This window comes from Salarias fasciatus, chromosome 10 (assembly GCF_902148845.1).
Source record: "Salarias fasciatus chromosome 10, fSalaFa1.1, whole genome shotgun sequence".
Taxonomy (NCBI): Eukaryota; Metazoa; Chordata; class Actinopteri; order Blenniiformes; family Blenniidae; genus Salarias; species Salarias fasciatus.
Window position 1 is genome coordinate 3,641,498 of NC_043754.1, and position 24,107 is coordinate 3,665,604.

Below are 24,107 nucleotides of genomic sequence, written 5' to 3' on the forward strand. Positions count from 1 at the left end.
GAAGGCAATAATTCAGCTTTATGGCTATTATTAAAGTTGCAATGGCTGGTGTTGGTGACCTTCACTGCATTACAGTCAGAGGTGTTTCGAATATTCATCCATGAGAAGAGTTCAAAGCTAAATTTCAGCATTATGCTCATAAAAACTCCATTTCTGATGTTAGAGATGATAATGCATTGTGCATGTGTGTGAAGTGGCCAATAAGTTTGTTTTCAACATTTATTAAAGCACAGACGGATTAAGATACACTGTCGGGGGGGGGGGGGACGCTCCAGAGAGATGGTTAGTGAGCACAGGCCTGCTTGAGGTAGTGTTAAACACAAATAGCAGCAATCACAGGTATAACGTTTTGAAATTGGAATTATTGGTTTAAATAGCTGGATGCCTTGGGGTTTAAAGCCTATAATTGGTATTTTTTTGCATCAGAAGGCCAGTCCACCAGCTCTCTCTTCACTAAATGACTATGGATGGATCTCTTCTTCCTTGCTGTGTCTTTTTCCCTTTCCATTGTCTCCTGCCATTTTCCTATCATGGAAGCCGTTCTGCGGTCCAGCCACTGGATCAATACCTGGGGACCAAGGCCATCCAGTCTAGTAATGACATACTCGAAAGGCAGAGCAGAGAGGGACATTAACAAATGCTCGCTCACACACCCACCCACCCACCCACCCAGCCATCCTGCTCGCGGAGCCATTATAACCCCTCTCCACATTCCAATGCATAATAGATACAGAAAAAGAGAATGGATGCATAGCAAGATGACAGGTTGTGTGCGCGCCTGTATGCATGTCGCCAGTTGATATGCATATGCTTTTTGTGCTCATATGTATGCATTATGCATGTTGGTTTATGGCGCTGTCTGCACCGGCTGATGGATGTGGGTCTGTTCTATAAGCAGACTGATGGCTTCTCCCGGCGACTCTCATATGTCTGTGAGGTCAAGTGTGTTTGCCAAGGAGTGGCCCTCTTTATAAGCCTCTGTTTATGGGCTCTGTGAGGCCGCGGCTGCCCAATAATTGGCGCCTGCAAAGGTCAGTGCTCTCTAGATCTGGATGGGGATGGCACAGTGGCAGTAAGAGAAGAGAAAGGGAGCAAGGATAATCAAGATCAGAGGATGCACTGTTTGTAAGAGGAAATAGAGAAATAGAGATAAAACCAGGAGATGAATTGAATGCACTAAATAAGTGAGGGTGTGTATGAACGTCTAAAAAAAACTTCTTTAAATATATAAAACTTAAATAGAAAAGAAGCCTCCTCAGCATTAGTAATCCAGGTTAACATTGTCTCATTTCTCTTTTTGTCTAGTTATCCTGAGTCCGTTTGGTTTGAACGGGACGCTCACCGGCCAGTCGTTCAAGATGTCAGACCCGCCCACCCAGAAGCTGATTGAGGAGTGGAACCAGTTCTATCCCATCAGTCCCAGTGCCAAGGAGTGTGTGTCAGAGGACAAGGCGGAGGACATGGACTGGGAGGATGACTCTCTAGCCTCGGTGGAGGTCCTCGTTGGTCAGTTCTCATGTTTGTGCTCATTGAAGATGTGAGATTGTCTGTTTGGAGTGTTATTCTGGTGCCTAAACATCTCTGTTTGTTTTGTTTGTGTGTTTGTAGGCGGTGTTCGTATGGTGTACCCTGCCTGCCTCGTGCTGGTACCGCAGTCAGACATCCCTGTCGTGGCCCCTGTGGGGTCCTCCCACTGCACTGCCGTCTACTCGGGTGGCCACCAAGTGCCTGCTTCCCAGCGAGAGCCTGCCATGTCTTTGGTGACCCTCACCCCTCCGACATCACCTGAAGAGGCGCAGACAGGTAGCGGAGGGAAAAAAAAAAAAACAACACTGGCTTTAAAGGACTTTGGTCCCCAGTAAAAGCTTTCTCTCGACATGGTCAGGTGAATCGGCTATTTCTTTGTGTAATGGTCTGTTAAACTGGCTCTTTCTGTCCCCAGTGGACTCTCACTCGGCCCAGAAGTGGGTGAAGATGCCTTCATCATCCGATGCGTTCAGCGTGGACAGAACAAGTCACCATGGAGGGAAGATTCCACGCCGGCTTGCCAGTCAGGTGGTGGAGCGTGTCTGGCAAGAGTGCAATATCAACCGAGCTCAGAACAAGTGAGTCTGCCACTGTTTCCTGGAAATCTGACGAGCGCCGCTGCACTGCAAGCGGCCTGAACCTCAAAATGTTGACTTTCCTGTTGTTGCTTAACATCTGCATCTGTGTGCGAGGTTGAAGTTGTTAAACATCTTTTTATTTAGACTTTTTATTGCTGCTTCTGAATATTTCCCACCTGTTCTTGATCTGACATCTGTTACAGTTTTAGGTGTCAGCATCTCCTTCATTGATACATATTTAATTCAAAGAAGAATAAACCTGAAGGGATACAATAATCAGAAATAATTAATACAAGCGTGTTCTCGCACTTTTGTCTCTTGGTCTTTTGTGCTATTCATGGTCAGTGGATCTGACACATTGGGAGCGCCCCAGTATCAGCGGCCCTTCGACCAAGCACAGAATGTCGGCTGCAGTTAGCTGCTAGCTTGTCAGGCAAAAGTCTCATCGCTCCAAGGAGGGTGATGAAATTTGCCTCGGCGCAAAGCCTCAACCGACGGTTACTGTATACCGAAGCAAAATGCTGTCATCATTTTATCATACGCATATCAGAAATTTGATTAAAAAGTTACCTGTCTATCAAACTAAAACACTGTGTGAATTGTTAAGCACTAACCTTCTGCAGAAGTGTGTTTTGAAGTAGTATGTGATGACTTTTTTTTTTCTTTTTTTTTTCAATCCTCCCCAGACGAAAGTTTTCGGCTGCCACTAACGGTACCTGTGACGAGGAGCTGAATGAGAAAGCGGGAGCCTGGGATTTCGTGGGGCATTCACAGAGGTCGTACTGCAGCTGTTCGAGGTCAGTCACTTTCCCGTGCCGATGTACGCTCGCGTGCACGGGCATTGCTCACCCACATGTGCGCTCAAAGACATTTCAAAGAGGTTGCACGGAGTCCGCGGGGCTTTGAACGGCGGCCCAGAGGGCCGGAGTCAGCAAAATATCAGCAAGTTGAACTCACGTCTAGACTCTGACAAGCATATTATTCTTCATATTTTTCAATTTATCACTATTTTGTGTAAGTGACAGCTGCGGCGGGGCTGAAACCTCCGCTGGGTTGCGCGTTTCTGTAAGTCAGACGTTTTCATTCCTGCTCTGATGGGCGTAATTTCAGGGGGAAAGAATAGTTTGACCTCTGATGGAGCTCCCCGGGTGTACTGCGAATGTGAAAAGAGCACATGTGTGGCTTTCACCCTCATAATGTTGACAAATGAGCTTAAAAAAAGTAAATAGGTTCACGAGTGTCTGTTTAATGTCACTGTTGTTTCACCTGCAAGGACAGTCGCTGCTGAAGTCGTCAGCGGTGAGCTTTTCTCTCCTCCATATTTCAGTTTCAAGCGCCCATCCTAAGAACACATTAGCACAGCGATGGCAAGCAAGAAGATCATTTAGCACATAATGATTTGACAGTTTAATGTTAATGAGTTTGTGTTGGTTTGGTTTGTTTATACCTGCACACCTGTAGTGTTTCTGTCTCATGAGAGGATTTCAGTATTTTCTTGACAGTCCTCGGGGGAATTTTTCTTGAATCAAATCGTCAATTTGCAGTGTTATGATTCCCTCAGTTTTCAGCTTCTGTCTCCTGATCAGCTGTATTAGCAAGCTGCAGTTGTTAGACAGGCGAGCACATGGAAAGACAAGTCAGTCCAGTGGAAATATCACAGGCAATCAGCCGGCTTATCACCTCGGCGGCTGACTGCTCTGCAATCCGGTGGAGAGGAAGGAAGCTGGGATCCATAGTTAGCGAGGCGCAAACGTGGGTCCGGTAGACCTGATCCGTGTGAGTTTGTGCAGACTTTACCCGGGGATTCCGCTGCGCTTTTTTTCTGACCTCACCTCGAGCGGGGAGAGCCGACTTGGACCACAGATGAAAGCAGAGTGGATTGGGCCAGTCAGCTGGAGCATGCTAATTTGCTGGAAGCCACCCAGCTCTTTGGCAACACGGGGACGGGATGCTCTGCATTGCCAGTTTTAATGGCCATTAGCTTTGTTTTGTAGACGTGTCCACTTACAGTGACATCTAATTGTCGGGGCACACTACCGATCCACAGCTTCTTCATCAGCATCCTCACGTGTGACACACGAGAACGCTGGCAAAACAAGCTAACTCAACGCTAGACAATGTTTTTCAGTAACAACAAAGTAACAACTGTTTCTCATTGATTCTACAGAGATTGTACTCCATTGAACAGCATAAGTCACAAATTATCCAACAAACCAAACCCCTCAACTCTAAGAAAAAATAAATAGTAAATAAAAACTATTGGAATTATATGAACAATGTAATTCCTATTGTATCTATCATACTCAAAAAAGAGGGGGGGAAAAGTTAAAAAAGAAAAGCAAACTGTAAAGAAGTTAAATGTAAATATATGAAGTGATGTTAATTAATGAATGAATAAGTCAGCACACAGCCAGACAGCATTAGATCTGGATTGTTTAAGTCTGCTGCCGCTGCACTGCATCAGTACTCCAAACAATCTTCAGTGAAAAATCAGCAGGGGATTCATCTTTTTAATTTGCTCTCTGAATGGATCCCAGATTTTTCAGAATTTGGTGTTTGTGCCACATAATGACACTGTAAACTGTTTCCAACTGGAGGACAACATATTCAGTCCAGTGTCTTTGTGAAGGAGGAGCTTTGGATTTCCAGTGAATTCAAATTAGTCTTTAAGTTAGTCGAGTGGTTAAAACTATAACACTTCTGTTGGGTGACGACACTCCAAACAGCAATCAAAGAATCTGGTGAAGGGATCACAGCTGAGAGGTCACTGGAGCAGCAGTGCAGAAAACTACCTTTCTTTTTTTAAAGTCACATTGGCATCAAAGCCATGTTGTGAGGGAGATTTTTTTTTTGCTGGAAGCTGCAAAATGCAGCAGTTGGGGGACATTGTGTTTGGAAAGTTCTCTGTATGTTACTAAATGTGTTTTATGTTGAGATTGCTTTTATTGTTATTTAAACTGTTCAGTTGTTGTCAAAAGGGTTTTATGTAAAGATGTATATCAGCTTTGTAATTCAGTCATTTTACTGGTCTGTCCCGCTCAGGGTCAAATTGGTCTGTACATGACTCATGAACTAAAATGAGTTTGACCTGACTTAGTTAGAGGATCACAAAGGAGGCTTTGGATGGCGACGGCCATGATAAAGCCTTCATGTGTTTTATTAAGTATTAAAGCACCCGTTAACAAGTCAATACTTAAGCTGGCGGAGCATTATACAGTGAGAATTAGTTTCTTTTTTCCTGAAAACACTTTATTCGCCTTATTGATTTTCTGTTTGGATCATTTAGAAAAAGATGTCAGAGCTTTTAGAGGAATTTGTTTATGTTTGTTATTGTGAATATTAAAAAAAAAAATCCTAATGCGTTATTGCTTTTGTGGATCGGACGTGACAGCCACACTCTGGATCAACGTGGCTGATAAGTGAAGTGTTGTTGATTGATTTGGGATGATTTAGTGCGGCTGTCTGTTTGCAGGTAATTGAGTTAATTGATGTTTTCTGGAAGGAGCAGATGTGAGGGTTTAGTGGGAAGCTTTTACATTAGCTGCTCAACATCTCTGCTTTGTGAGAGTGAAAAGTCCGGGTGAAGTCTTTGCGGCGTGATGGATCATCTCTGTCTCTGCTGCCGCTCTGCTCCGCGTCTCGCAGTCTCGTCATGTTTGTCTTCTCTCCTGCAGATACAAATCAGTGAAGCAGCGAGCAGGCAGCACCCCGGGCCAAACGCAGTCAGCGGGCCAGCCCTCCCAGCCTCCCACCAAGCACAAAACCGGAGGAGAGAAGCCAGAAAAAGGCGACAAGCAGCAGAAAAGACCCCAGACGCCCTTCCATCACCGCAGCCTGACGAGCGACGACGCCTCCATGGAGACGGAGACGACGGCGGGCCAGCGGCTGTCCATGAGGAGTCAGGATGGAAGCCGCTTCTCCAGCATTCGCTCTGCGGATGTGTCCGCCATCCAGAAAGCCCCCCAGCTGCACGGCGGGGCGGTCGGCGCCGGGCCGTCGGAGCAGGCCAACTCCCCCCAACCACCGCCACTTAGCCCCCACCCCTGCGAGCGCGGCGAGGAGCAAGGGGAGGGCATGAAGAACCCTTCAACCCCCAACAGTCAACACTTCTACCAGCCGCCCCCGGAGCCCTGCCTGGTGGGGGTGAAGGGCGGCGGCGGCGGCTCCGAGGAGCCGGGCGGGCCGGAGGCTCTGAATCAGCACTTCCACTCCCATCACCCCCACCCCCACCCCGGAGCCTCGGCCTACTCCGAGCCTCCCGAGCCCTCGGTGTACGTGGGCGCCGCCATCAACCTGGAGGACGACGGCTCCCACGCCCCGTGGAGGTTATTTAACCTGCCCCGCAGGAAAGAGGCGGAGCTGCCCACGCCGCTGCTGCCCGGGGACAAGCTGCGGGACGAGACCCCCACGTCGCAGGACAACCTGGTGTCAGTCACAGAGTGAGTGGCACCTGCCAATCGAAGTCACCGCCGCACATTCTGACAGGCTGCACTCACTTATGAGTTACTACAGAGCTTAGCCTTTTAGTCAGCCGCCCCCCACCGCCTCCTGTGTTACACAGATCCCACGGCGGCTTTGAAGCACTCTCATAGTGCAGAAAAAAATTGTTTTGAAAGACTAATGATGCAAAAAGCACCTTTTCCCTTTTTCTCCCCTCACTCTCCCACCCATCTCTCACAGTGTTCACTGTAGCGCTTAGCCGCTCACAGCATGTTAATCTCCTGCTATGTGCCCTTTTGACATCATACATCACCAATGTGCAGGGCCAGCACTACACACACACACAAACACACACAGGAAGAGTAATGTAATGATGGGGTCAGATAAAGATAAACCTCTGCTATTGTAATGGAGTTGAAGCCAATAGATGTACAGTCTGCTGCCAGGTAAGAAAAAAAAAAAAAAGATATCTGCTGGGAATCTCAGGTGGACGGAGCCAGGGAAGCGTTGCCAGTTTGAAGGCAGACGGGGCGTCCAGAGGGGAAGCAGTGTGGACATAGTGGGAATTATCGGCGGGGTTATGCAATCTCGAGGGGCCGGACTATTCTAGTGAGCTGTAATCCTCCCGGCCGCAGCGCTGAATGGTGGCTAATCTCCGGCCCAGGCCACTGCACACCATCACCTTGTATCAGAGCTGGACAGGCATGACGAGAGGGCAGAAGTACAGAAAAATGTCAGAGCCAGTGAAGGGGAGGGGATAACACACAAGTTGTGTCAGTCCTTCATCCTCTGCCAAGCAGCCAGTGTTTTTTTTTTTTGTTTTTTTTTTAACTTTCCCGTCCCACAAGTAGGCCACATTCCCTGCTCCACTAGACATTTTGATGAGTGATGTCGCAGCAACAGGTGAAAGCTGTCTGTCTGTGGGAGTGTGAACAGTCCGTGCTCCAGTCACCATGTTTTCATAAATCCAGCAGAAATGTAATTGTCTGACAACAAACATGATGCATTAGCTCTGCTGCGCGACAGCTGTCAGAACTGTTTGCTGCTGCTGCCACTTCTCCGACTGCAGGTAGCAGCACTGATACATGGCGAAGTGATGCACGGCAGGCCCTTCAAAAGCTTCTTTGTTTGAGTTTTTCCTCTTAAACTTTTAATTGCACACACATTTTGACTTTTTCTAGCAGTCCGTGTTTCTCTCTGTTTCACCTGATGCAATCCTGGAGTCCTCACTGCTCGCCGTTTTCATTTTCCCAGGGTGATGTCCACATCTAAATGGCCACTGAAGGTGTCAGAGGAGCGGGTTCAGATGTATCGAGCCAGGAGGAACCAGTACCTTTCTGCAGCTGTGACTGATGGGGACCACGAGCCCGAGGTGGACCCCTACGCCTTCGAGGAAGGAGACGTCAAGTTCACATTCTCCAACAAGAAGGATAAAGCAGGCGGGGAGCGCGAGCCCGGCAAAAAACATAAGGTGAGGCGAGCCGGAGCGGAGGAGTGAAGAATGTCTCTTGTTAGCGGAGTATCACTGGCGCGGGCCTCGCTGGATTGGTTGCTGAAATGGATGTATTACAGCCGGCTTTCTGCGAAAATGGCCTCTTTTTGCTTATTGTTGCTCTGGACAAGAGCATGGAGCAGAAGTCAAGGTAGAATGGATGGCTGTGACTCCCAAGCTATTGTATTTTGTCCCATATGTGCATCTACTAAAAGGTAAATAAATTGAAAACAGTTTTTGCAACATGTTTCCATAACAACAGACCGTGCGACCTTTTCTCCATTAGAAAATGTTATCTTTGTCCAACCCTCAAACACTGAACTGCATCCATCAGAACCAGCTGAGTCTGGGTTACACATTGCATAAGACATACAGATAAACCGATTTGTTGCTTCTTGATATGGTTATTTAATCATTTTCAACCTTATTGGCAATTTTACAGGTTTTATTAAGAATGTATCGACTCACTCAGCTCACAATTTTATTGTAATAGAGGATGTAAAAATAAAATGGGGGGCAACATCATGAATACCAAAGCATTAAAAAAAAAAAAAAAAAAATGAGCGCGTTAGTTTATCCTTAGCGAGTCGTATTGAGATTGCAACACTACATCATGCGGCCCTACTACCTGCCACTCCTCTATCGTGACAGCTTGACCTGGAAACGTTGAATTACACTCCAGAAGCTCAGAAATCAGCTCTGCTCCGTGCCTCTCGGCCGCTTTCAATCCCTCTCGGAGCCGCAGCCCGTTGGATTTATTACAAAAATGGTCGTGACAGTTTGAAAAATGTGCAGCAGCGTGAAGCCTTTTTAAAAGCAGTATAGAGTGTAACCACTTCATCCACGCCTTCTTCACTAGTTGCTCCGGGTAAAAAAAAAAAAAAAGGAGGGAGAGAGAAGGGGGGGGGGCAAACGCTCAGATTTTAAAGATCCGAGAGCAGGCGGGGTAGAAAATAGGACATCAGCATCCTCAGTAACACGGCACTAAAAATACCAGAGCAGCCACTTTCTACATACATCCGCTTTCACTGAGCAGGAAGCCATTCCTGAATCACCATTGTTATCAGCAGCCAAATAGTTCCACTTCTGCTTCCCTCGTCTTCCTTCACCCCTCCCTCACTTTATTCATCTGTTTCCAAACAAAGGCCACCTGTTAGCTGGTGCTGCCCCCACCCCTGAGGGGGGGGGGTGGAGGTAGTATGTGCTCCACAGCGCCAGAAGCCAGGCTCACTGATCCATTATGCTCAGATATATTTTTCTTCTTGTGTCCGGAGAAGACCCTGGCGCTCGGGCCCGATCTGTGCCGGAGTGCCGGGGTGAAGGCAGCTCTCAGCGGAGTGAAAAGTCCCCAAAGAGCAGTCTGTGCAATGGAGCTCTTCCACCATCTGTGTGCTTTATGCGCCGTGTGGATATCCATCATGTGCCAGCGGTTGTATGTGCGCACATGTGGATTCCCTTTCTCACCCGACAAATAATTCCATTGTGTTAGACTTTGTTTTTATTGGGAAACTTGAAATATTGTAGCTGCCTGTTTGCTTAGCCTCCTCCCCGGCTCATGTTTTATCTGAACCTGCAGCACCAAGAAGAAGAAGAAGGAGAAAAAAAAAAAACCAGCCTCCTTGTGATGGATGAATTTATTCTTTGGACTCGAAAGCTATTGACTAGGCTAGAGGCCATGTGACACGTGCTATAATGGGCCATCATTTGATCACTGCACAGAAGTGGTGCACCCCTGTCAGTGCCTGCTAAATTAAACATAAGACGCACACGTGGAAAAAAGAAGAGGAGGCTGGGATAAATGAGGAGCGCAGTGTGAGATGGAGGAGTGAGGCGATGGGATGCTTTCACGCCCGCAGCCTTGGAGTCAAACAAGCTTTTGCAATATGTAAAGAGCAGGCGCATACACAGTTTCCTCACCCAAGGCTAGGTTATTGACATGGGGTTAAGGCATCATTGCCACCTATAGATTGTGGCCTTGGCGTGGATGCTGTGCACTGCTGTGGATTGGGCCTTTAAGGGAGACAGATTAAAACCTGCGTTACTCAGAGAAAAGCCCTGGAGCATAATGAAATCAATGGCTGGGACATAACATTGCTGTTCCCCAGCTCGAACAGCTCAGCACACAGTGTGCACACACAAGCAGCCGTCGGGGCACACACACTCACACGGAGAGGGCCGGCCCTCCCAGATATTGATGTCTGGGTGGGAGCCTCAGAGGCCATTCCTTGGATCACAGTTTCACTCTGGTCTGTGCTGGAAATCTCTTCTTGCCACAGCACAGACAGACAGTCCCTTACCCCACTTTCCTCCATCATGATGAAAGAAAGCTGTTTATTTCAAATATTTTCATCACAAAGCATTCAAATATTCACAGTTTGATTTATCCTTTAACTTGTGTGCACATGTGATTGTTGTTTTTTTCTCTCCTTCTAACCCGCCTGTGTTTGTTGTTGCTCACAGGGTGAAGACGGAGGAGCGGGACAGTCGGACGGTAAGGAGCCGGATCACTCGGACCCCTCACACTCACGCTGTCTCACATCATCTACACACACTCTCACCACAGGACGCACTTCATTTTCAATCTGACAGGCTGGCAAACTGAAATCAGTTCTGTTGAGGTCTTTGCAATATGTCAGCAGAATCTGGGCTCAGCCTCTAAATAGGCAACACTCCTTCTCAGTTATTTTTAATTTAAATCTCATATAACAGATTTGTCATGCCTTGAGCATTTTGATAATTGAATTCAGATGAAAATCTACCTCAAGGATTGGTTGAAAGCAGAAGTGAATTGAGGCCATACGGGGAAGTCGGAGTAAACAATCACAGCTCAAAGCAAGACGATTTCCTTCATTAAGTCCTCAAGCAGCCAGACTATTTGTGGACATTAAGAGATAGAATCCCGAAACCTGCGCCTGTGCATGTGGATATTTATCACTTCAGTGGGGACTCAAATCACACATTTTATAGGGATTGGTTTTCCATATCCAGAGAAAACAAATTTAATTTTCATTCATTTCTTTTTAACCTTTATTTTGAACATGTGAAAAACAAAAATAAACAATGAAAGAAAAACGAAAAACACAGAACATCCACTTTCTGAAACAATATGAAAGAGACAACATGTGCCGGTGTTGTTTACATGTACGAAAAGGAGTGGGAAGAAGTTTACAGAATGAAAATTGCAAAAAATATTAGCGTTTCACTTGTTTCAAGTTAAGTTGAAATTCAGGGTCAGAGTTACGGTTTGGGCAGTTTTAGACATGAATCACCTGGACAAAAGCCATGCAGGCGCTCTGAGGTAGAACATGCACCACACAGAAAGAAGTGAAATCAGATAGGTTCAAAATCCTGCATCTCCACATATTTGAATATATCTTATTTTTGGGACCTGATTATCATAACTAAAATATGAATATCACTGAAACCCTTTAGAGTGGATTAAACTGGTGAAATAGAGCCATAATAACCTTTATATTTAAAGGTTTTCTTTGTTGTGGTGCTGATTAGACGCGATGAAAACGTCTGTTTTCACAAAAACCAAACAATTACTACTGAAACTGACTACAATGTCAACGTCAATTCAATTTCAATTTAAGTGGAATGGGTATCTGTTATAATTCTTTTTGCTCAATCGTTTGACCAATGTCAAGTAATTGTTCCACGTGTGTGTCTGATTTGTCCGCAGATGCTCAGCGCGCGGCCGCTCACAACCGCATGGCCTCCACCAGCCTGATCCACGAGATGGACCTGGTGGTGTCCATCAACGACCTGGACAACCTCTTCAACTCGGACGAGGATGATCTGGCGGTTAGTAGAGAAGCAGTGCAGTGGATATCCCGTGTGTGTGTGTGTGTGTGTGTGTGTGTGTGAATTTTCGTCACTTTGCCCGATAACTCCCACTTTGCCCTCCTATTACTCTGAGAAGATGTCATGTGTGATAGTGACTCTCAGGCCCCACAGGTGTGAGAAATGACTCTCAGTTTAGAGCAGTAATAATTAACTGACACCTCCAATCGCCTAAATGGTCAGGTGTTAAACTCTTTCCTTCTCTCTCTCTCTCTCTTGCTCGTCCGCAGCCTGGTTCCAGGCGACCGGTGAACGGAACGGACGAGAAATTTGGCAGCAAGGAACCGAAGCCATCCACTCTGGACCCCGTCTCCTGCATTAGTATGTATCTCTCCATCTGTCTTGCTCTCGCTCTGATTTCCCCGATGTGCCGTGTCCTTTAAACTACCCGGATGGATTTACCTCAAGTGTTAATCTTGAATCAGATTTGTCACACCTGTGAGCCCCTGGAAAATTAAGAATGGTTCTGAGAATTTGCCAGAAGCCACTTCGGCTCTAAACGGCGTATTCCCCCGGCTCGGGATCTCAACTAAGTGAAATGACATCATATCTTTTAATCCTGTAAATAAAATTAGAGGCTGCCTCAGCTCAGCCGGCGCTCACGCCTGACTTTGCCACCTAGTGGCGGAGCCTGTGTTTGACACGAAGCTGACAGTCTGTCAGCGTTTGGCTGCTAACTGACAGCTCGGAGACATCCTGTTGCTGCCGTCTTGCCTGCCTGCTTTGTTACTGTACTGCGGGCTCGGCGCGCTCGCTTCAGAGTCTCACCTTGAAGTTACAACCAATTTGTTGACTGGAGCACAGCTGAACTGGGCCTCCCTCTTTCCTGTGGAAAAACAAAACGCTTTTGTTACTTATTGTTAGGTTTGAGCTCAGGGACACTAATGGAGAACTGAAGAGAATTTAAGGACACGCTATACTTTACCCTGAAGGAAATTGGTCTCAGATCAACTATTGTCTTTTAGCTTTATAAACGGCTAATGTACAGTCTTCCACTCGGCTCTTTACTGTGAATTGTTTGTTTTCCCCCTGGATGCATCATAAAAGGCAGTCGCCAGTTTTGCATATTCCATCAGAGTGGCCGTGCTCACATTCAGTCTTTGCACCGGGAAACTTGTCGTTGTAGTGAACAATATGACCACATGCCAAATGCTGGATTTCCCCTTTGCAGCTTTAGACGTAACAAACTGCCTTGTTTTTGACATCTCACCGTCAGATCCAGCAGGAACTTCTGCGGCAGTTCAAACAACAGTATCGCCATCACGCCCTCTTTATTCTGCTTCCATTACTTCAGCTAGGACAAACTAATCACCTTCTGTCTCATACATCGTACACACTAACACATGCCGTGATGAAAATATAATCATCATCGTTATTCATTTATGTAGAGGCTGATCTGTATTTTCTACGTATGCGGTCGGTATCAAGGAGACGGCGCGTGAAAACGAGCACGTTAGCTGGTAGTTCTAAGTTTTCCCTGAAAATTGTCTCATCAAATAAATGACAGCTGAAAATAAAGTCTTCAGCTGCGTAGCTGCAGCCTTGATAGAGTCTTTAAGAAAATGTGAAAGATGAAAGCGGCACAGTTTTGTCAGTTTTGAGCGAGATATTAGATTCCTCAGTCTGCATCTCTGATTCTATTCATATTTAACATCCTGCTTGTTGTATTTAGCTTCAGAATAATGACACACATCAGGAAGCACGCTGAGAGTGTGTGTAGTACTGCTCAGAGCTTAAAATGACACATTTTACATTATGCACATTATTGTTAAGAAGCGGTTTGTGTCAGTGAAGCAATTTAAACGCAGTGAAGAACGTGTAATTGGGTTTGTCCTGTTAACCCCGGTGTCTCGCGGTGTGGGCTTTCTGATAACGCGCTCGCTTCTGACACAGCCTTTTGGTCTTTCGCTCCACCAGGTTCAGCAGATCTGCATCAGATGTTCCCCACGCCTCCCTCTTTGGAGCAGCACATCATGGGCTACTCCCCCATGAACATGTGCAGCAAGGAGTACGGCAGCATGGAGCCCAGCACGGGCATGACCACACTGGACGGCACCTCGTCGCTGGGAGGCCACTTCAAGATCGAGGTGGAGGAGAGTTTCTGCAGCCCCAAGCCATCCGAGATCAAGGTGGGTCCGCGCCCGCTAAATCTTCCAGGAGTTACTGCTCTGACGGCGAAACCTCAGCTGACATAATTATAGGCTCTGGCACAACTGAGTGAATCCGCGCCGGGAATTTATGGCCGGAATTAGAAGACGTCATAAGTCCCAGTGAATGATCGCCGCCGGATAAATGTTCTCGGGTGCTTATTTTGAGGCGGCCGGTCAGATTGACAGTCCGGTGCTCGTCGCTCGCCTCAGCGAGCATCTGATCGGTGGAAGTGCCCATGAGCAAAAACAGAGGGAATACTCACCTCTGCCTTCTGAGGTTGTACTGCAGATCGCCTGTTTTCTCTCGTGCTTCAGAGGATGTTTACGTTTCTGAGATCTACTGAAAACTACAAATTGGTTTTCTTGGAAACAGATGCTAAAAACGATAAAGACACACAGCTGTTGATCACTTTTTTAACGCCACAGACACTGATGCTTTTGGTCACAGTCTCCAGTGTTCCCTCCCTGTATCTCCCATATCAATGACAGAAAGGTTGGAAACCACTGTCCTCTGTTATGATTATCAAGATGTTTGATTGACTCAGTCACCTTTCTCTTGTTTCTTAATCCTCTGTAATGTTATGAAGAATCCAGCATTACACCTGGAGCAGAATATTAGACCTCATATGTAAGATGATCCCTCTTTTTCCTAAAAGAAAGCACAAACATTGTGTTTGGGAACCATGCTAAAAAGATGATCCATACAAGTCCACAAATCGCCTGATGAAGAGCAGATTTTCTGGCTTACACAAGCATGTGACTGTTGTAAACAGGAAGTGTTCAGTTCCTCACTTTGAATAGATTCATCCTGCTTAAGTCTGATTGAGTCACACTGTTTTTCATATTAATTTCATTCATTTTCTTCCCCCTCCATCCGTCGCGCAGGACTATTCCTTCGTGTATAAGCCAGAGCTGTGCCAGGCGTTCGTTGGCTGCTCCATGTTCGCCCCCCTGAAGACGTTGCCCAGCCAGTGTCTTCCCCCCATCAAGATCCCAGAGGACTGCGTCTACCGGCCGAGCTGGACCATGGGCAGGGAGATGCTCAACCCCGTGCCCGTCATGACCTTCGTCAACAAGGACAGGTGTGTCTCCGCCGCTGCTCGTTTTCCTGACGTCTCTCTGCCGTCTTCCGAGCAGAATGAGAAGCAGTGATTGGACTGTGCCGAGCGCCGGGCGCTGTGTGTGCAGGGAAGCGTGCAGTCATCCCTCTGTGCTCTCTTTCTGTCCACGCTCCCTCCGGTCTCTCCCTGGACACCACCTTAGCAGGCAGCTCAATTTCCCATGCATGGCTGCCTCAGGCGGAGCAGTGAAATGAGTGTAAAATGCCTTCTTGGTTGAAGATGAGGATTATCACTGGAGTGGTGAGATGGGCCCCCACAGCGGCTCCATGCCACCTCGCTGCTCACAGCGGCTTGGTGTCTTCACTGTATCCGTCACTGCTCCTCTAAGCTTTACAGCTGCTCCGCTTCCACTACCCTCCGCCTTCCAATTGTTCTTTATTGTTTAATCTGCATATTTATCAGAAGGAGTATTGGAGTGAGGCTGGATTTGCTGTATTGATTATGTGCATTTAATACACTCGGATGGACTGATCCATTACTACACATACGAGCTTACCGATCTTTTTATTTTATTTCCTATCCATCTCCGCCTTAATGTTCAAGCGCCAACGTTGAACTGCTCAGCCGAGCGTCCGATTTTTAACAAACGATACAAACATTGCGGAATCATAACTGGCCTGGAGCAAATGCCAGAGCGTTTCTCCGGGTGTGGAAGTGAAAATGTTTTGGCTTGTGAGAAAGGTAACTGCGCGGTGTGTGTGATGAAGCGTCGGTGCGCAGCAGGGATGGCACAAAAATTTCATCCTCTCTACCAGAGAGGAACAGAACAACTGCAAATTCAGCTTATTCAGTCAGATCGTATGTATCCTTCTCTAAGGACATTTATTGGTGGAATATTCAACTCTTCTTTTCACATTTTTCTATTGAAAATAACTAATAATGTTTAGCTGTGTAGGTAGCAGTGTAGCAGTAGGAAAAAAACTTTTTCAAAAAAAAGTTTCAAAATGTGGATTGAATTTCTCAAATGGCACGAAAGGGTTACATTTATTGAGAAAATGCATGTAAACTTAAGAGTTATGATGGGGACTGTAGCTGGTCAAAAGATTTAATGCAGTTAAATTGAGCTAAAACATGGTCTTGTATTTTTATCACACTTTTCAAGAACAGAACTTTTTTTGCATAGACAGTAAAAAAATGCCAGTGCTTTTTTTTTTTATCTTGTACGACTCAGTGCACTAAAATCAGCGTTGCTGTCTATAATTGGCATACCCAAATTTGTAATAATTCTCAGAAAATTCAATTTTGCATCTGGTATTCCAAAATATTTAATTTTGTGTGATTTTATGATTGAAAAATGTGGGTTAAAATTGTCTGAATTGCCTGAAAAAGTTGCATTTTTTGAGGAAAGGTTTGGAAATTTAGCACAACTTGAGCAGTCAGACAGGCTCCACATGTGTTCCACGTCTCATATGTAAGCTGCTCTTTTCGTAGCTGTAGATCTACTTCAGTCCAAACCATTAAGATGACTTTTTGAGAGTTGAGTGCTGTGTGGAAATGCTGAAGCCCTGTGCCCGGCGGTGCCTCCACCTCCACCTCCGCCTCCCTCGGTGCTCGTGCCCTGGCTGGAGACGGCGTTGTGCTGGGACTTCCTTCTAATGGGCCTGTGCCAGGAGTTGTTCCCCACATACTGCTAGGGACACGATGTGCTCACCCTCCCCTCCCCTCCGTTCCCTCTCTCACTCCCTCACTTGCTCCTTGCTTTCTCACACACACACACATACACTCTTGCTCTCTCTGCTTCCTCACAGTTGCTTGCCAGCCCAAAAATAACCCTCACCTCAGAGGGACTCTTGTTGAAATGTTTATTGAATGTCCTCGTCTCTCCCTCTGCTCCTCCTGGCTACCCGTTTCCCTCTCTCTCTCTCTCTCTCTCTCTCTCTCTCCCTCTCCCTCCTGCATTCTTGTTCTCTCATGTGTAAACATGTGCACAGTCTGAGCCCACTCTGCATTCCTTTTGTAGTGAATGTCGTCGTGCCCTACTGCCTTATTACTCCGACTGTCTTCACAAATTCGGTGGGACAGTGAGATAACGGCGCGTTGTTATCTGAAGCCGTGCTGTTCTGGGACCGAGGACAACGACTCTATTCCCCGTGCCAGTGCTGGCTGTGCTCCTTAGATACAATTAGACTTACAGCACAACAAGACCGCAGCTGATCGTACGCGTTTCTACACACGTGGCACATAATTTCATGACGAGGCTGGTTTTATATTTGTCTTTGCAGAGCGGTTAGGGTGTTGGTTGAATTTTTACCTGAGTTAAAGAAACCAAATCTCTGAATAGCTTAACTTTCTGAGGGATCTGGATGCAAGTTGAGCCTGATTATAAGATCACCGATCTTTTACAAGATTGAAAAATAGGAAAAAAACTAAACAGAAGTCGTCTTTTGAATTACATTACATAGTTATGTTACATTTTCTGACATTATTTTAAGTAGAGATGATGTTATGGTGGAATTAAAGAGCTGTTGGGAACATTTCTGAATGCCACTGACAGGAGGTTGACACAAAGGTGTTCATGCTTAACTAATGATATATAATTTTCTGTGCAGGCCTCATTGTTGTCAGCCCTGCTCAGAATCTACCGTCACTCACTGCTGTTCAAAACATTCGAGCTGCTGCATTTTAAAGCCTTAAAAAATTACTTAACAACAACTTCCAGCACCTGTAGCAGACTTCTCATCCTCACAGTATGATCTCAGGGTCGCTCTTCGCTGTGTGGACATAGCGTTAGGCTGACTCAGGCCTATAGATCACTTCCTGTGTGTGATCCACAGAACGGTTATAAGCCTTTCACAGTATTTGATTGAGCTGAAGATATTAGCGATGCTGTTCTACTTCCTGTCTAAATCCTGTGCTTTATGTTCTCTGCTCTCAGTAACATCCCCAGTGTGGGCAGCACCATGGACCAGGACTACAGTCAGACCTACACGCCTCAGACGCACACGCCCTTCATGTCGAACAGCGCTCCGCCCAGTAACAGCGGCGCGGGAATCCTGCCGTCACCAGCCACCCCGCGTTTCTCCGCCCCCACCCCACGAACGCCGCGCACCCCCCGGACGCCCCGCGGCCCCTCCAGCGTCCAGGGCTCGCTCAAGTACGAGAACTCGGACCTGTACTCCCCGGCCTCCACGCCCTCCACCTGCCGGCCGCTGAACTCGGTGGAGCCGGCCACCGTGCCCTCCATCCCCGAGGCCCACAGCCTCTACGTCACCCTCATCCTCTCCGAGTCCGTCATGAACCTCTTCAAGGACTGCAACTTCGACAGCTGCTGCATCTGCGTGTGCAACATGAACATCAAAGGCGCCGACGTGGGCGTGTACCTGAGCGACCCGGTGGGCGAGGCCCAGGAGCCCTGCAGCTGCGGCTTCAGCGCCGTGGTCAACCGGCGCTACGGCAACGGCTCCGGCCTCTTCCTGGAGGACGAGCTGGACATCATCGGCCGCGGCTCGGACGTCAGCCGGGAGGCGGAGAAGCGCTTCGAGGAGCTGCGGCTCCACTCGCTGGAGAAGACGGGCGTCGGGAGGGGCGACCGCGTCCCCGACGAGCTGATCCTGCTCCTGCAGGACCAGTGCACCAACCCCTTCTCGCCCATATCGGTCCCGGAGCACGACGCGGCGGCGCGGGGGCCGGGCGGGGCCCCCGTCCCGGCCTGCGTCCGGGTGGAGGAGAGGGACTACCACAGCGACTGCTACATGGCCCTGGAGCACGGCCGGCAGTTCATGGACAACATGTCGGGGGGAAAGGTGGACGAGGCGCTGGTGAAGAGCACCTGCCTTCACCACTGGGCCAAGCAAAACGGTGAGAGAGCTACGCAACTGAGGAAGTCTCTAAATGAGTCATATGTACACAAGACTGAAAAGCGAGTGTAAAATAAGTTAAAATGTTGGAACAGCGAGGCATTAAAGTGAAATCAAGGTCAAATAGAAAAAGGTTGGCTAATATGAATAAACACTTGAGCATGACGTTATAAGATCAGGAATTAAAAAGCTCCGCATGCTCGCATATATAATGTGAATGATCTCTTCAAATAAAGTTCAAGTGCTTATTTTTCCAACCTTTTTAAGGATTGCCACATTTTCTACCCTGATAAGTTGAGAAGCATCAACACTTAAGCATTCGTGTCAGACAAACTTGGAATACCTTCAGGACGTCTGGTTGGAAAACACCTGATTAAACTCGAACCCGGGAGACTTTAACAGCACGCAGAAATGTCTGCTCTAATTATTTTTCCCGCTCCCAATCCTCCGGTTTCTCACTCTGGGGTCACCTGTGTTCTCCAGCAGTGGACGTGAGTGCGCTGTGCTCTCAGGACGTGCTGCGGGTGCTGATGTCCCTGCAGCCCGTGCTCCAAGACGCCATCCAGAAGAAGAGGACGGTGCGGTCGTGGGGCGTTCAGGGTCCCCTCACCTGGCAGCAGTTCCACAAGATGGCCGGCCGGGGTTCATACGGTAAAGCTCTGCAAATGCATTCATTCGCCAGCTTTGTTTTCTTCTCTCTCTCTCTTATAAATAAATCAGTGTGTTCCTCGTCTGCCAAGAGAAGTTTTCACAAATAAGATTCCTGAAGAAACTCCCCGAGAGTGAAAGGACATAACACTTTTTATTATCAAAAGTATTGTGGCTGGATCCCCAGTATCCACTGAGATTGAAACATTTGGGATGTGTGTGTGTGTGTGTCTTTGGGCAGAAAAAGTGGATGTTGTGAGATCAATAGAGAGTGTGTGTTCCCTGCGGTGTGTCCCAGATGTCAGCTCTGCTGGGAGGAGCTGTCAGATCCTCGGGTGACCTCGCGTTGTGATGCACAGTGGAGGATTCAGAGAGGAGCTGACACCTTACCTGTTAGCAGCTCTCACTCCGCCGTCCTCCGTTTTTCTCGCTTCTTCCCTTCATTGGTGTCCCCCCGCCTCCTCCCCACAGGCACAGACGAGTCCCCGGAGCCTCTCCCCATCCCCACCTTCCTGGTGGGCTACGAGTACGACTTTGTGGTGCTGTCTCCTTTCGGGCTGCCCTACTGGGAGAAGCTGCTGCTGGATCCCTTCGGCTCCCAGCGGGACGTCGGGTATCTGGTTGTTTGTCCCGACAACGAAGCTCTGCTCAGCGGCGCCAAGAGCTTCTTCAGAGACCTCACAGCTGTCTACGAGGTAGGGAAAAAAGTGCTTTCACCTTCCAAGTCCACCATTATCTGAAATAACTTTCTTTCAGACTTTTGATGTTGAATGTTAAATAAAACAATGCTCTCACACTTGATTTGCTCACTGTTGGGCGTTTTCCTGCAGTCTTGTCGATTGGGGCAGCACCGGCCCATCTCCAAAGGCTACCCCGACGGCTTAGTTCTTGTAGGTGGCAGCGGATCCAAGAGCCTGGTGGATCAGCCAGTCAGCGAGTGGTTCCTCAAGGCTGCCAGTGGCAACAGCGACGCCTTCACCAAGCTCAAACTCTATGCACAAGTCTGCCGCCACAACCTCGGTGGGTACCGCCGGCCGCGGTGTTCACCGCCGCGCCTGTGATTCTGCACGGCTGCTCCCTCTTCTGTTGCTCAATGTCTCAGCCATTCAGCTCTTTGTTGCTGAATTTCACCTCTCACTTTACTTTATTATGGTGTTGATATGAAAAGGCTAGCTCAGAAACCTTGACTGCTTGAAGAGATTAGAGCTTTGAAATGCAGTGAAAGTGTGATCAAGATTATGAAATTGAATAAATTGAGTGTCTTTATAGTGTTGCCTTTATTGTTTCATGATAATAATTCTGTTTTTTCTTTCTCTTTCAGCTCCATACCTCGCGTCACAGCCATTAGACAGCTCCCTCATCACGCAGCCCAGCCCCCCGCCCTCATCCAGCCAAACGCCATCCACACAAGTGTCGAGCTCCTCCTCCTCCTCCTCCTCCTCCTCCTCCTCCTCCTCCTCCTCCTCCTCCTCCAACGCAGCCGGCCAGCAGGGCACCACGAACATCGCCAGCTCCTCGGTCCCCAACAGCACCACCAACACCAACAGCAGCAGCAACAACAGCGGGTCCGGAAACAGCTCTGCGTCATCCAACAGCCTGGTGACGTCTTCGGGCCAGCCGGGCGGCGCCATGCAGTCCGCCAAGCCCAACGCCTTCCCGCCGTTTGGAAACATGGGCAGCCAGAGCCAGGGAGGCGGACAGCTGGGACAGCAGGCTGGTTCCCAGAACTCTGGCACCTCAGGGGAGAACTCCAGCAGCCAGGCACCGGGGTCCACAGAGCCCCCCGAAAGGTAGCGCTCAGCACTGAGCCTGCGGCGGCGCCGTGTTCTCAGCAGCGCGTCGATTCACTCACCCTGCTCTTCTTGTGTTTGTGCCAGCACTTTGGAACGAGAGAAAGTGGGCGTGCCCACCGACGGGGAGTCCCACGCCATCACGTATCCACCCGCCATCGTTGTTTACATCGTGGACCCCTTCAGCTACGAGGAGGCGGACGGCGGGCCGGGCCCCGTGCCGGCCCAGTCCAGCGTGTGGACGCTGGGTTTGCTACGCTGCTACCTGGAGATGCTTCAGTTTCTGCCGCCGCACATCCGCAATTCCATCTCAGTACAGGTGAGCCGGTCTCTCAGGAAGTCCACCTTGATGAGTTCTGATCAGAAACGGTTTGATTTTCATCTTCAGAGCAAAAGTAACTGCAAAAAAATACAAACGCTGGAGCAGTTCGACGGGTTAACCTCAAGCTGTTCAACCTGTGAAACAGATGTATTTCAGTTTCTAAAACTTTCCTGCCTGTTCTGTTTCTCGGTGTATGGTAATGCAGGAACTTGGGGAGCTTTATGACTAATAATATGAATCACCAATGTTTATGGGGCAACTCTAATTTATGCAGAGTTGTATTAGATTGCATTGCATATGCATGATGCATTCATTATGAAAACACAGTTGCACCGCTGGAAATTAGCCATAAAATGTGGCTTATTTATGTGCCGTAAAAAGCTTTAATATACTGTTTTGTTGAATTTGTTCTCGCTTTGCACATTTTACGCTCCTCAGATCGTCCCGTGCCAGTACCTGCTGCAGCCGGTACGAGGCGAAGACCGCCACATCTACGCCCAGCACCTCAAGTCCCTGGCGTTCTCCGTCTTCGCCCAGTGCAGGCGGCCGCTGCCCACCTCCACCCACGTCAAGTCCCTGACGGGCTTTGGGCCGGGCCTGGCCGTGGACACCGCGCTGAGGAGCCCGGAGGTGAGCGCAGCGGCCGCAGTGTTACGCGCCATTCACACAACAGTATCTCATCAAAGAAGAGTCATTTTTTCGTGCTGGCGTCTGATCAGTATTCAGGTAAAAAAGCCGGAGCTTTATCCCCCAGAAGCAGCACAGTTTTGTTTCCTTCCAGCTGGAGGAAAGCTGAATGAACCTGACCTGATGCCGCCCAGCCTCTCGGCTGTGGTCGTGTTCAGTCTGCCCCCGGAAATAAAGACGACGGGAAGAAATAGAGTTTTTAGCACAAACCAAACTGATTTCTTTTTTTTTTTCCTTCTTCCCGTTTCTCTTTATGCTGGAACTGGACCAAAGGAACTTGTAACCCTCTGCCGCTCTGGAGTTTTCCTTCCATTATCTGCTTGGCTAGCTCCTCGAGACCTTCATAATGGGATCTCGACTCCCGGTTTAGACAAAGCGGCGTTTCTGATCAGCACCTAATTCAGTTGACTTCCTTCCTCGCAGCAAGTGCTACCTTTTACCCTAATACACACTTGATATTTCTGCTGCACGGCTGGCTGGACTGGAATACGACCGGGACAATGGGAGAAAGACAATGGCGTACATGCATTGTAAAAATATTTAATAATAGATATCCTGTGACTGTAGAAGGAAATTCTACTTGAGAAAATAAAGTTTTGAGCAAATAAATAACATTCATAATGCAAAGGAGGAGTAAATCATTAATACCAACACTTTACGCAGCTCTATGAACGAGAATGTGTTTGATTGGAACAGGCAGTTTAATTTGTCTCTCTCCCCCTCCCGCAGAGGCCGGAGTGTCTGCGCCTGTACACGCCGCCGTTCATCCTCGCGCCGGTCAAAGACAAGCAGACGGAGCTCGGGGAGACGTTCGGCGAGGCCTCGCAGAAATACAACGTGCTGTTCGTGGGATACTGTCTGTCCCACGACCAGCGGTGGCTCCTGGCGACGTGCACCGACCTGTACGGGGAGCTGCTGGAGACGTGCATCATCAGCATCGACGTGCCGAACAGGTGGGACCGCCGTCGGCAACGGGGGAAAAAGAGATGCGTGAACGAGGGTTACAGCACAGTTTCATTTGTTTTGATTTGTCTCAAACATATTCAGAAACACACTTCTGTAATTTACATAAAAGTAACCTACATAAGAGAGTTCTGCGCATTTGTTTGAGAAGAGAAAAGATTTTAGAAAATCTAGATAAGTTGGGTTTTTTTTCATCAGGTTTTATGACTTATCAGAAGAAAATGATTTATTGGAAACATACTCATCTTTCACAGTTGACTTAACTGTATTTATCTATTCTTATCCATAGTGTTTGAGGTATTTTAGATTACCTCACTCTTAAAAGTCCCATCAAGACTATTTCACAATTTGACACATTTAGATAAATGCATGATTTTCTTTTCAACACTTGTGTTTAAGTCGAGGTTGATTTTTGCCTCAATAAAATTCAAGGCAGTCAAAAGCTGCAGGTTTTAGCTTGTTTTTAACCATATTCTGCAACAGACACATGCAGCTTTAACTGTAGTGCGTTTGGATCGCACCACTGAAAACACCGTAAAAGGCCTCATTGTGCATCACTCACAGATCTCCAGTCTGGTGTTTGATGGAATTTTACCGCTCCTCGCGTTGAGGAAATGTTCTCGTCTGCTGATGACACAGATTGTGCCACAAAGTGTCAGCCGGTTAGAGAAATGTAATCTTACCACTGAGCTTTGTTGGATTTGTCTGAATCAGACGCCGCGGCGCTCTCACGGCAGTGAAGGCGT

At 47.8% G+C, this 24,107-nt stretch overlaps 1 protein-coding gene across 1 annotated transcript in view; it reads left to right on the plus strand.

Moving 5' to 3' along the window:
• The window catches only part of med13a (mediator complex subunit 13a), a 79,834-nt gene that overhangs the window by 50,026 nt on the left and 5,701 nt on the right, over positions 1–24,107 (plus strand). The window contains exons 5-23 of the mRNA XM_030100181.1: positions 1,306–1,506; positions 1,609–1,803; positions 1,943–2,105; positions 2,792–2,902; positions 5,780–6,544; positions 7,800–8,016; positions 10,498–10,528; positions 11,723–11,844; positions 12,114–12,204; positions 13,801–14,012; positions 14,919–15,115; positions 18,030–18,952; positions 19,435–19,602; positions 20,071–20,294; positions 20,430–20,619; positions 20,921–21,389; positions 21,477–21,708; positions 22,150–22,341; positions 23,128–23,351. Of these exons, the coding sequence (XP_029956041.1) occupies positions 1,306–1,506; positions 1,609–1,803; positions 1,943–2,105; positions 2,792–2,902; positions 5,780–6,544; positions 7,800–8,016; positions 10,498–10,528; positions 11,723–11,844; positions 12,114–12,204; positions 13,801–14,012; positions 14,919–15,115; positions 18,030–18,952; positions 19,435–19,602; positions 20,071–20,294; positions 20,430–20,619; positions 20,921–21,389; positions 21,477–21,708; positions 22,150–22,341; positions 23,128–23,351 (4,927 nt within the window). The remainder of the gene's footprint in view (positions 1–1,305; positions 1,507–1,608; positions 1,804–1,942; positions 2,106–2,791; positions 2,903–5,779; positions 6,545–7,799; positions 8,017–10,497; positions 10,529–11,722; positions 11,845–12,113; positions 12,205–13,800; positions 14,013–14,918; positions 15,116–18,029; positions 18,953–19,434; positions 19,603–20,070; positions 20,295–20,429; positions 20,620–20,920; positions 21,390–21,476; positions 21,709–22,149; positions 22,342–23,127; positions 23,352–24,107) is intronic.